Raw genomic sequence first — 13,657 nt, 5'->3', positions numbered from 1 at the left:
CCTTCTGAATCTTATGTAGTATGTCAGGTCATTTAATTTGATGAAAGAGATTGATGAGAAGATTCAAATAAAAAGACTCAGAGAATGAATTAAAATATAATTTCATTTCACAGCTAATCAATTCAACTAGAAAGAAGAATTATGCCTTACAAAAATCTCATCTTCTAGAAAGCCAAGGAATTTGACATTATTAATCCTTCAGGTTAGGAGGAGCTTGTGATCCTATGTATTAGACACAGATAAGAACAGACAATGAACATTCCTGGATTTAGGAAATATTTGAGATAAAGATTAGAAGAAACTATTGAGACTTGTGGTCCAAGCATCACACCAACTGGGAATGACTTTCATTGAATAGTGCCCTCCTGAGAGCATCCTTGACTTCAGCGTACCTCAGGCTGTAGATCAGGAGGTTCACCATGGGGTTGAAAAAATTGTAAAACAGGAAAAGGATTTTCTGCTGCTCCTCAGGGTGTTGGGACTTGGGGGCTATGAACATGATGATGGTGCTGCCAAAGAAGAGCCAGACCACACAGAGATGGGAGGAGCAGGTAGAGAAGGCCTTTCTTGCAGCCCTCCCCTGATTGGATCCTCAGGATGGCCACCAGGATGCCTGTGTAGGAGACCAGCACCAAGCATAGTGGTCTCACTAAGATGGACACACAAGCTGCAAAGATGACAGTTTGGCTGGGCGGTGGTGGTGCACGCCTTTAATCCCAGCACTTGGGAGGCAGAGCCAGGCGGATCTCTGTGAGTTCGAGGTCAGCCTGGTCTACAGAGTGAGATCCAGGACAGGCAACAAAACTACACAGAGAAACCCTGTCTTGAAAAAAAAAAAAAAAAAAGGAAAAAAAATGACAGTTTGGTTGAGTGTTGTGTCAGCACAGGCCAGCTTGAGGACAGACAGGATTTCACAGAAGAAGTGATTGATTTCATGAGGTCCACAGAAGGGCAGCCTCAGGATGAGGACTAAATGGACCAGAGCCAAGAGGAAGCTAAATATCCAGGAACTAACAGCCAGTATACTACACACTCTCCAGTTCATGATGACAGTGTAGTGTAGGGGGTGGCAGATAGCTACATACCGGTCATAAGACATCACCACAAGGAGGAGACATTCTGCGTGTGCAAAAGCCAAGAAGAGAAAGGTCTGTGTCATGCATCCATCAAAGGAGATGGGCTTCTTTTCGTCCAAGAGGTTCACCAGTGTCTGGGGCACTGTGTTGCAGGCATAGGCCATATCAACAAGAGCCAGGTGGGAAAGGAAGAAGTACATGGGAGTGTGGAGTCTGGAGTCCAGGCAGATTATTCCAAGGATGGTCCCTTTCGCCAACAGAGTGAACGTATAGAAGAGGGAGAAAAGTAGAAAAAAAACTAGATGAATCCTTGGGCCAAGACAGAATCCCAGTAGGATGAACTCTGTGACCGTTGTCTGATTTTCCTCCACTTCACTGTGAAAGAGGATGCAGAGAGCTGGGACTCAATTCTTTTAAAACATGTTTTATGAAAGATCTCTTAGATTTTTAACAACATGGAGAAATTATCCATAAATACCAATAAGACTTTATTCAATTCATTAATAGATTAATGATGTATTTTTAAAAGTTGGACAACTTTTGGAAAAGATATACATCACCAGTGGTCATTTCTTTAGAACGATTGGCACAGAAGCAATTAAGAACTAGAAAACCACACACACAAAATAATCATGAAACATGGGTTGTCTTGTGTGCAAGGTTATAAAGGAGTTACTGAGGTTTGTGATTGAAACATCAGATCATCTTGAATGAATGCAAAACAAGTAGTGAAAAAGCTTTTAAAATGAGACTAATATCAGAAAAAATAATTTGATAGAAATTATATTGTTACTTTAAGTGTATAAATCATAGCTAAAATCTAGAGGGTGCTTACACTCAAAAATCATAAAACAACATTTTAAAAAAATGATTGGACTGTATGTAAAGCAAGTGGACATTTGATGGGTAAGAAAACCCAGGGCCTTCCTCTGGATAGGTGAGACAGTTGTTTAGCTTGAACTATTTAGGAGGCCCTCAGGCAGTGGGATCAGAATCCATCCCTGATGTATGAGCTGGCTTTTTGGAGCCCAGCGCCTATGGTGGGACACCTTGTGCAGCAAGGAGGGGCTGGGACCTGCCTCAATTGAATGTACCAGGCTCTGCTGACTCCCCATGGAAGACCTTTCCTTGGAGGAGGTAGGAATGGGAGGTGGGTTTGGAGGGAAGGCTAGAGGGTGGGAGGAGGGAGGAGGGGGGAATAAAAAATAGAATGAAAAAATAAAAAAGAAAACCCAGGGCCTTTTTTGAATACAAGGTGATGTTTAGATGCATGCATAGAATTTGGAATGTAGTTAGTCATGAGGAAGGAGGAGGTGGAAGTTATTCTAATGACAATGATAGATGATGCTATGTGCCTACACATTTGTTTGTGTGTATCCATCCCAAATTATTGTTTTGATAATTAGACAGTATCTAATGTTTCATAATTTGGTGGCTAGTCAAGTGGGGCAGTCACAGAATTATAAATACATTACAGAAAAATAGGGCAATTTTGTTTCACCAAATGTATTACCACACAGACTCAGTGTGTGTGAGTTCCTACAAGCATTTAAGAATTTGGAAGGTGGCTTGTTAAGTGCCTATATAAATACTCTTGCAGGCAAATTTCCCACATACTATCTATTCAGACTTCTCTTTCTGTGTTTCTCTGAAGAAAATTAGTATAGAACAAAAATAAGGAAGAAGTAGGCTGGTTTTGTTGTTAATCTAATCCCTCATATTTGTAACACATACTGTATGTGAAATCCAAAGCACAAGAATTTGCAATTTAAACTAGAAAAACATTGGCTGATCTTCACATCAATAATTATACATGTGCAACTTTTCCATAAATAGCAAGAGGAATGATTGTTTTGGGCCAATCTCTAGTTTAATTAACATTAGTACCAAGAGAGAATGTTAAAGAGTGTTTCCCAAGGAAATTGGCATGACAGACAGTCTTTTATTTTGAGAAAGTCATTCATAAAATAGACATGCAACTGATGAGAATAAGGTAGAGGTGGAAATAAGACAACATCAGCAAAAACAGGACTGGAGAGGTTGAGCAGGGACCATCTGAAAGCCTAGTGTTTCATGTATTCTCCTGGAGGTGTGGAAGGTAGATTTAAACAACTCAAGAACTCATATGTAGTCAGTTTCATGAGATATTGTATGGAGACAGAGTGTAGTGAAAGAAGGAAGGAAATGTGTTTGGAGCGTAGGATTTGGGCAAGAGAGGCAGTTTTTGGCAGTGCATAAGAAATGACTTCTGGGGAGGGACAAGTGAACCAGTTGGAAGAACCATTCTCACCACCTGATGAATGTCTGCAGTCCTCAAGGATGGGTTTGAGTGACTGCTTATCAATAACTTTACTGAAAATGATCTCCGATTATCTCTTCTTACTCTCATTTCATGTTCTTCGTCAACTGTGAGGTAACAACTTCTTTTCTAGAGCAGATATCTCTCTGGAATATACAATTAGCAAAATTCTTTGCAGACATTTCAATTACATTTCAAATTTCAAATAAATATGATTTCAACATGATGGCTTATGCCTTGTTCTCTTGTGATTTGTCTTAGCATGATGATGTTCTTGAAGGCAATTTCCTGAGTGGGATCTAAAATGTGGGGACCAGACCTTTGGAAAGACCTTTGGAATGACATGCTTTGGGGGATGGCAATAGATGACACATTTATTGTCTTATAAGCAAATGGCCAAATCACTTTGATAGAAAAACAATCTAAATAATATATATTTAAAACAGCATACAATGATTTAATAGTAGGATAATAATAAATTTGTCTGTGGTTGACAAACTATCTGAATTAAATGCGTCAGGCATAGAAAAACACTAGGTAGTGATTTTTTCATAGTAAAAAAGAAATATAGATGATATGTTTGATACATTAGGACTCTTTTGTTATAGTAGCCTATCATTTACTACAAAGCTGGAGAGCAGGCTTTCTTGTTTTCTATATCTGGCAATTGATATATATTTGTTTAATGCCAAATAAATGAATAAATGCAAACAAGCCAATAAACCACTAGCTGTTGTTGTCTTAAGAGGTCTGGTTTCTTTTAGAATAAAGTCTCCTGTAATTATTCTAAGTTCACTCCTTCTGCTACAGGAAATGACTCTTACAATCCAGAAAAAATGCGTTGCTATGATCCATATTAAAGTAAGATCTTTAAAATGGGATAAGATCACTTGAAGGGTTCACAACATGTTAAGCACTTGAATTTAGTACATGCTAATTTTTATAATCTTTTCCATTTGATAACTAGGCATTGTATCTAATGTTAATTAAAACAATCAAGTAGAAACAAAGCATTAAATTTCCAGGGTCCACAGGACTTCACATTGAAATATATTCCAGTTCCCAGTGTAAATTTAAAGAATTATTATGATAATGTTCATTAATCTATGTATGTATGACTTCAGAAATTAAAAATTATCAAACTACAATGGTTAATAAATGATCTGGTGCCAGGCAGTGGTGGCACATGCCTTTAGTTCCAGCACTCAGGAGGCTGAGGCAGGCAGATCTTTGCAAGTTCGAGGCCAGCCTGGACTACAGAGCGAGTTCAGAACAGGCTCCAAGGCTACACAGAGAAACCCTGTCTTGAAACAAACAAACAAACAAAAATCTGATTGCTCTAAAGTGCTAAAGGCAATATCCCAGAAGGAAGGCATTTCTTTATATGTAAATAAAATACCAGAACTTGGTGTATGTCATATTTTAAGAAGTAAATCTTAAGTTTGATAAGCTATCCATTTCTTTTCTATAGTGGCAGGCATGGGTAAAGCAACAATCATAAACCATCTTGTTTTTACTCAATTGCTTATCTCAAATGAAGGCTACCTACTTGTAACTACTAAGAAAGAAGTAATTACTTTTCTCTCTTTGATGAGAGAGAGACTTTGTCAAGTTACCTTATAGGGTGAGGATTGATGAGGCAAATGATTTTTCAAGGTACAGAGACCTATTATGGGCCAGGAAGAACTGAAGGTCAGTCTTGCAGGATCATCTATTCACTAATCTTTTAATCCTAGTTAATCATCTGGTTCATACCTCATATGTACCCAGTGCTGAAGGAATGCAAAGTATGACAGACTGATGTTTCTAATGTTATAAAAATGTTGTAAAAATGTGCTTCAGAGCCAAGTGAAGAGGTAAATAAAAATATAAATATTAAATATAAAAATTTACTAGGCAGAAGACTTAGTTATTGGGCTTATCATTCTTCTCCCACTTTGTTACATCACTGACACCTGGGTCCCCTCCTATACTCTTCCTATCCACACCTCAAAATTCATCGTCTCGGCTCCAGAAAATATACCATACATGTTTACTTATTGATTACATTCTAGGTCTTCAACGTTAAATGTATATGTATATTATAAGTATATGATATAAGCTTAATGTGCATTTGGCTTTAAAGTCCAACGCAAGAAAATCTTCATAATCTTAGCATGTATTTTGACAGTACTGACAAGAATTAAATGGAACCTGTGGGAGGCCAGCTCCCACCTTTTACAGGGTTCCTATGAGAAGGAGAGAGGAAAAAGAAATATTAGGTAGAATGATAGACCTAGCTGATGAGAGGAAAGACAGAAACACAGGATAGCTTTAGAAGGACCTGGGTCAATACCTGACGGCCCAGAACTTTATTCAAAAGGGCTTTTTATAACAATGCCAAGGGGCAAGGCAAAAGACCTCCCCTGCTAGATACAGCCAAGTGTAGACCCTACCAAACACCTGGTACCCAGGTCCATGGTCCAATCATCCCCTTATGCAATCCTGCTGGGTAAAGCAAGCTCAGCTACCACTAGGAAACTTCTGTGGGCTCCCACAGGAACCTTCATACTACAACCAGTATGTATTAATTTCAATGAAATGGAACACCACCCTGTAATCATATTCATATAGTTTCTGTTAAGTAGGAAAATTATTCTACACATTTCATCTGAACCCATGATATGGAAATTACTATTTGCATAGAATGTGAATGAGCATGTGTATTTAGCATTCATAGAGACAATCTGTTTCTTATCATGATACAGCAATAAAGAGTGGCGATAACAGGGAGAGCTAAGCAAAGACAGGATACTTCAGGCTGTCTGGGAGGAATTTCTGGTGTACTAAATTTATATAACTTTACTGACTCACACATTGACACTCAAGGATATCAGAAGGGGAAGCAGCTGGAGGCTGGCATGTCATCCTACTCCTGCAAGATTTCTGGGGAACTGTAGAACACTTATGTCTGAGGCTGGTTGAAATGCAGTGTAATCCTTAGGAAAAGAGATTTTATTCTCTGAGTGTTTAGCCTAGTTGGGTGCTCTTTGAGTCTCCTAGAAAGAGCAGGGCCCTGAAACATTATGTACGCCTCTCTCTGAGTGAAGCACAAAGAAATGATCTCTTTCTATTGTTCTCATCCTCAACAGGATATGCAATTAAGAATCACAGACAGTCAATGAGTACATCTCTGAGCAACATCCATCAGAGTCTCTGAATATTGGCATTGTTTTATCTCATAATTCCCATTGCATTGTCTTCATCTCTAGATGGTTCTGATGAACTCGTTAAGAAGTAGAATGAAGGAGGCCGGGCGGTGGTGGCGCACATCTTTAATCCCAGCACTCGGGAGGCAGAGCCAGGCGGATCTCTGTGAGTTCGAGGCCAGCCTGGACTACCAAGTGAGTTCCAGGAAAGGCGCAAAGCTACACAGAGAAACCCTGTCTCAAAAAACCAAAAAAAAAAAAAAAAAAAAAAAAAAAAAAAGAAGTAGAATGAGGGAGTGAACTCCTGGAATCCACTCTGAAGCTCAGCCTCTCCTGGATAAAATCTGGATTCCCTGGTCTGTAGGAGAAGTGAGAAGTAAGGATCCTGAAATCTCTTTTGGTTGAAAGTCACACTCCAAGTTGTAGATACACTTTGGGAGATGCATAGGAAGGCAGAGAGAGGACTGGGGAGTTCAGAGAGACCAAGGAATCCCAGAATGGCCTTTGGGACTTGGCTTAAGAGTAAAAGCTATCCATGTAGGCAATCTATTAGAAGAACTCTCTAGGCTTCATCCTGTAAGATGAAGGTGTCTTGATTTAGAGACTATGCCTTCCTGAGGAGACCAAAGTCTCTGCTTCACTTATGTTTTACTATCTAAAACCATCCTCACTTTTATATTTCTTTCTGGTGTTAGGCATTGGAGAGACAATGATTCCATTTGAAGGTGCTCAAAAAATTACAAATCAATGAATTTATTACATTCGTAACGATACTTGTCTGGAGTTAGGGTATAAACTCAAGGGAGAATTTTTGTGTTTCCTACATTTGCAGGACATGTTCATATTTGCTATGAGTATGTATTAGTGATGAAAATACCCCACCCCCCTTTTTTTTTTTTGGTTTTTTAAGTCAGTTTCTCTGTGCAGCCCTGGTTGTCCTGGAACTGACTCTGTAGACCAGGCTGGCCTTGAACTCAGAAATCTACCTGCTCTATTTCCTGAGTGCTGGGATTAAAGGCATGTGCCACCATCACCTAGCTGAAAATGAACACTTAAAAAAAATTTATTCATCATGTATACAGTGTTCTGTCTGCATGTATGCCTGTAGGCCAGAAGAGGGCACTAGATCTCATTATAGATGTTTGTGAGCCACCATGTGGTTGCTGGGAATTGAACTCAGGACCTCTGGAAGAGCAGTCTTAACCTCTGAGCCATCTCTCCAGCCTCAAGAACATGTTTTTGTTTGTTTGTTTGTTAAAGGAAGTCCAAAGCATTGTTCCTTGTATGAAACACATAGTGTGTAGAATACAGTCTTTATAATTTTCATGTCCTTTTTTGTCCATATGAACTACAACTAATGTAAATATAATTTCTCTGAAAATTATAAATTTTAGGGCATTTATAAAATTGGAAATCAGTGTGGCAGTTCCTCAGGAAGCTGGGAATAGATCTACCTCAAGATGCAACTTGGAGATACAACCAAAGGATGCTTCATCATACCACAGAGACACTTGCTCAACCATATTCATTGCTGCTCTATCCATAGTAGCCAGGAATTAGAAACAACCTAGATGTCCATCAACAGATGGATGGATAAAGAAAATGTGGTACATTCACACAATGGACTATTACTCAGCTGTTTTTTTAAAAAAATGAAACAATGAAAGTCACAGGTAAAATGATGGAACTAGAAAAAAAAAATCCCGAGTGAGGTAACCCAGACCCAGAAAGACAAATGTTACCTGAGTGTATTTTCTTATATGTGGAAATTAGCTGTTCAGTCAATGATAAGCATGGTACAATCTGTAGAACCACAGAGATTAACTGTAGAGTAAAGGAGTAGGGGTGGTGGTGGATAGATCTCCCTAGGAAAGGGAAATAGAATAGATAATTATGGATGGACAAGGGGAGAGGACTAGAATGTGAGGATTAATCAGGGAGAAGGAGGGAACAGGAAATAAGGGGAGAGACAGCTAAAATTAAGGATCATTTGAGGGGTAGTATGGAAACATAATATAGCAGAAGCTTTACATACATTATATATGAAGGTGATCTAAAGGATATCACCAAATAACCATGGTGACAGAGCCCCACTGGACATCCCTTGTCACCAAATGAAGCTTCCAGTATGAGGAATGGGTTTAATCTAATTGAGTTTTTGGGCAAAGAGATCCCATGGAATCACCAAGCAACCCAGGGTGTTCCCATTACTATAGGATGCTTTTCACAAAATTAAGGTGAGGATCCATTGCTGAAGACATAACCTACACAAATTATTGAACATGGAGAAGTTGAGCTGTTGCCTACATAGAGCCTTCACTCCTACGTTCTAGAGTCTTTGGTATAGGAAGGTATTCTGCATGCTCCAAAGAAGAAATGTAAACACGAACCCAGTTACCTTATCTCATAATATTATGTCATGGACTTCTCTTTTTTTCTTTTTCTTTTCATCTCTTTTTAGTTTTTGTTTCTCTCTCTCTCTCTCTCTCTCTCTCTCTCTCTCTCTCTCTCTCTCTCTCATTTTACCCTCCAGGTCCTTTGCATATATATTATGGCTTCCAGTTTTTTAGTTTAATGGGATTCCCTACTGTGCAAATGATTGGTCCTTTGTGACTGTATCTCTGTTGTGTGCCTTTTGGGGGCTCTTTTCTTTCTGTTTGTTTGTTTTTTCCTATTCTGACATGTTAGTTTTTGTTTTATCTTATTATATTATATTTTATTATTATCCCTTAGAGCCTATTTGTTTTCTAATGAAAGACAGGAAGAGGATGAATCTGGATGGGAGGGTAAGTGGAGCAGAACTGGGAGAAATAGAGGGAGAGGAAACTGTAATTAGAATATATCATATATAAAAAAAACTATTTTCAATAAAAGAAAAAGGAAAAAATTCTTACTATATATTTTAGCCAGAAAGACAAAATGTTTAAAGCAAAGCAAGATAAATTAAAAAGTTTATAATTCTAAACAGAGTTTCAGGGAAGCACACAACTTCAACCACTTGTTTTCCAGTACACAAGCAAGTAGTTACACATTTCACACTCACTGTAGAAACCATGCAACCCTTCTTGACCAACTCTTTGCACTGTTGGCCCCAGTCAGGTGCTATTGTACTGTGTAATGTCTCTTGAGGAGACATGAGAAATATAGCTTCACTCCAGATAGAGCACTGATGACAGACCAAATGATTGCATCTAAGTCTATGTTAGAGAATCAATGTTATTGGGGTTGTTTACATGAATAAAGAAAGGTAAGAGTTATTCATAGGTGCATGGATTATTCAAATGCAGCTGCATCCCAAAAGGCCCACTCAGCATGTGTGAAAACTCATGCTGCTTCCCTAAACTCTCTGGACAACTTACTGGTAGCTTGGGTCTTTGGCATGTATCCATAGCAATCATTACTACTTAGAAAACCTTAGGAAAGGCCCTGTGAATCTCCTAAATGTCAGGAACTTCCTGAGACTTGTGAGTTTTATGTACTTCCTGAGTCTTTTCAGTTTCATTTACTTTATGAGCCTTCCTCTAGGAGGGAGCATTTCAACTCTAAGAAAGTAGCTGCATGAATCTTGATAGTATTTACTGTTTGAAGAGCAGGAAGGTGGTACATAAATATTTGAATGTACAAAGCCAACAGTACAGCCAGCATTAATTTAAGTAAAATATTTATATTTTATGATAACACTGATTATTTGCTTTCAATGGATATTTAAAACTTTTATATATAAAGTACATGTAGAAATTAACCATAGTATTTGAGAGTAACAATACATGTAAAACCTATAATATAAAATAATAACCTATAATAAAAAGCATAAAATGGAAGGGTGTGACCCCTGCTCAAAATAAATTATCACTGAAAAGATTTTTTGAAAGAGTTTTTTTAGAATATCTTGCACTAGATTTTGATAGTATTCTTTCCCTTCTCTCAACTCCTCTCAGACCTTCCTTCACCTCTCTCCACCTAACTTCATCTTCTTTCTTTCTAACCAGGGAGATTTGTAAAGGAGGCTTTCCTCACTGTAGGAGAAACACCTAAGTTGTTGGGGATATATCTTCAGGCTAGCATGAGAGAAGTATTCTGGGAAGAGAGTGGTGGTACAGTTTTGAGCTATTTATTCTGAGTGATTTTGATTTCTAAGAGTTATTTGAAATAATTGAATCAGAGAATAGAAGAGGCAGCATTTCTGATAGGCTTTATTTATGTCAGCTGTTAGTGTTGCCTTAATTGAGGCATAGGGCAAAGAATGAATCAGGATATCCTGGTTCCATGTCCTAGCTGTCCTAAATCTCCATGCTCAATGAGAATCCCCTATATTCTCAACTTCTTTGTGTTCTGTGTTTCTCTGAAAGTGTTGTGATTCTTTGACTACCAGTGTCATTATGCAGTACAATCATCCCCTCATGCCTGACTCCTAGTCCATCAGACTTTGGAGCTCAGGTGAGCTCACTATGAAAATTATTCAGTTGTGAAGAATCTTCCTTCACTCACAATATCCTATCTTTGGATATCTAGCCTTGTACATTTGAGAGCACTGATACTGATAGGCATGCGTGGTTAAGTAGAGAGGACCTGGAAGTCAGACTGGCTAAGGCAGAGCCCAATCTGCACTGCTGTGTGGAATGTACCCATTCAAAAAACAAATGTTGATAGAAACTTCTTCATGTTTTCTTTTTTTTTTTTTATGATGCCCAAATGAAATGATCCATGAAAAATTCTGTAGTAAGACAGGCCCATAAGGTTGAGGAAATTGGCTCAAACAAGTTACCAAGGCATGCCCGTATTGTACTTCCTTATGAGCCAACCTGGAGTCTGTCTGAGGGCCTAGCAACAGGTGCTGTCAGTTCCTGATTGTGCCCAGCCAATAAGGGATGACCACACAATGCCACTAGATTGGGACACAGCTTGGGTGCTAGGAGGAGGGTATATAAAGCCTTCCCTGTTATTGGATAAATGAGTCTGCTGTTTGCCTTCAACTGACTCCTGGTGTCTGTGTTGTTGATGCTGCACCTTCTCACCCCCTCCCCCAAGGGAGCTGTTAGGATGGATTCAGCAACATAGTTCTATCAGTGTGTATGTAGCATTTGCCACTTAGTAAGTGACTAACTTTGTGTGCCTTCATTTATACACCTTTATTAAGAGTGAGTGATATATTGATTAACCATTGAAAAAAGAGCACACAGTTGTTTTTTTTTTTTTTAAACACATCAGACAATTGCCTTCATGGTGACATAAATAAAGACTCTGTACATGAAAGTCTATTCCATTTCAAGACAGGAGAGAAAGGAATTATAGGTAACTTCTTGAGAATACAGTTGAAATTTCTGGGGACTGATCTCTAGTCTTCATACATTGGTTAACTAGATCAAATCAGCAAAGCTCAACCTATTACCAGGCTGCAGAGCCAGCTAGATACTAGCAGCATCCTGTAAAGCTTACTGTCAGGGCTGAGAAATGCCCTAGGGGGGCAGTGACATGCATCTGGACCATAGAAATGCTGATGGAGAGATGATGGGAAGTCACATATAGAGAGAGCCTATACACATGTATAAATCCTAGGTCATCATTCTGCAGAATCCTTAAACTACCCAAAGTGTTTAATCTGTTTTTCACTTTCAGCTTATTCAAACAGACAATGCTCATGGTTACCCCTATTGATGAACCAGGGTGTACCAAATCTATAAACAGTGTCAAAGTTCTTTCAATATCTGTGGGTTTTGAAGAAACTGCTAAGTAATTCTTAGACTGAGCAAGTGTAACTATAGGAGACTGGTAGAGTTCTACATGGGGCTTTGGGATCATTGCTTTTGAATGTATCTGGTTTTCTCCTTAATCGTATGACATATGTTATTTTCAAGGTTATGTATTTAGAATTTTGATAAAATTTATTCTATTTTGGGGACCCAGAAAATGAAATACTATTTAATCTTATAGCCAATAAATTCAACTAAAAATAAAAACAATTATGTCTGATAAAACCTCATTTCATAGAAAGCCAATCAATGCACCACATGTAGTATTTTCCCTGCAAATGAAGAGAAAGGGTGTGGTCAGACGTTACTAGACACAGATATGAAGGCAATATAAATTTCTGGATTTAGGAAATAATTGGGGACCAAGATTAGAGGAAACTACTGAGGCTTTTGGTTCAAACATCACACCAATTGGGAATGAGTTTCTTTGCACAGTGCCCTCCTGAGAGCACCCTTGACTTCAGCATTCCTCAGGCTGTAGATCAGAGGGTTCAACATGGGGTTGAAAAAACTGTAAAAGAGGAAAAGGATTTTCTGCTGCTCCTCAGGGTGTTGGGACTTGGGGGCCATGTACATAACGATGGCACTGCCAAAGAAGAGCCCAACCACACAGAGGTGGGAAGAGCAAGTGGAGAAGGCCTTTCTGCGGCCATCCCTTGACTGGATCTTTAGAATGGTCATCAGTATGCGTGTATAGGAAACTAGTACAAAACACAGGGGCCCCACTAATATGAATACACAGGCGGCAAAGATGACAACTTGATTGAGTGTTGTGTCAGCACAGGCCAGCTTGAGGACAGACAGGATTTCACAGAAGAAGTGATTGATTTCATGAGGTCCACAGAAGGGCAGCCTCAGGATGAGGACTAAATGGACCAGAGCCAGGAGGAAGCTAAATATCCAGGAACTAACAGCCAGTATACTACACACTCTCCAGTTCATGATGACAGTGTAGTGTAGGGGGTGGCAGATAGCTACATACCGGTCATAAGACATCACCACAAGGAGGAGACATTCTGCGTGTGCAAAAGCCAAGAAGAGAAAGGTCTGTGTCATGCATCCATCAAAGGAGATGGGCTTCTTTTCGTCCAAGAGGTTCACCAGTGTCTGGGGCACTGTGTTGCAGGCATAGGCCATATCAACAAGAGCCAGGTGGGAAAGGAAGAAGTACATGGGAGTGTGGAGTCTGGAGTCCAGGCAGATTATTCCAAGGATGGTCCCGTTTGCCAACAGAGTGAACATATAGAAGAGGGAGAAAAGTAGAAAAAGGACTAGGTGAATCCTTGGGCCAAGACAGAATCCCAGTAGGATGAACTCTGTGACCGTTGTCTGATTTTCTTCCAT

The 13,657-nt window shown here is 39.1% G+C and overlaps 1 protein-coding gene, 1 long non-coding RNA gene and 1 pseudogene across 2 annotated transcripts; 1 reads left to right on the top strand and 2 right to left on the bottom strand.

Moving 5' to 3' along the window:
• Nucleotides 1-325: 325 nt before the first annotated feature.
• LOC131906275 (olfactory receptor 2A1/2A42-like) lies at nt 326-1,646 on the bottom strand (annotated as a pseudogene).
• Nucleotides 1,647-6,841: 5,195 nt separating this feature from the next.
• Nucleotides 6,842-8,184, top strand: LOC131905800 (uncharacterized). The gene is made up of 2 exons (XR_009378040.1): nt 6,842-6,939; nt 7,958-8,184. It is a non-coding gene; the product is annotated as an uncharacterized LOC131905800 (long non-coding RNA).
• Nucleotides 8,185-12,715: 4,531 nt separating this feature from the next.
• LOC131905799 (olfactory receptor 2A1/2A42-like) lies at nt 12,716-13,657 on the bottom strand. The gene has a single exon (XM_059256613.1). The coding sequence runs from the start codon at nt 13,655-13,657 to the stop codon at nt 12,716-12,718; it is 942 nt and encodes a 313-aa protein (XP_059112596.1).

This window comes from Peromyscus eremicus, chromosome 3 (genome assembly GCF_949786415.1).
Source record: "Peromyscus eremicus chromosome 3, PerEre_H2_v1, whole genome shotgun sequence".
Lineage (NCBI taxonomy): Eukaryota > Metazoa > Chordata > Mammalia > Rodentia > Cricetidae > Peromyscus > Peromyscus eremicus.
The sequence above is the reverse complement of the archived record's forward strand: the minus strand, read 5'-3'. Positions and strand labels throughout refer to the sequence as shown.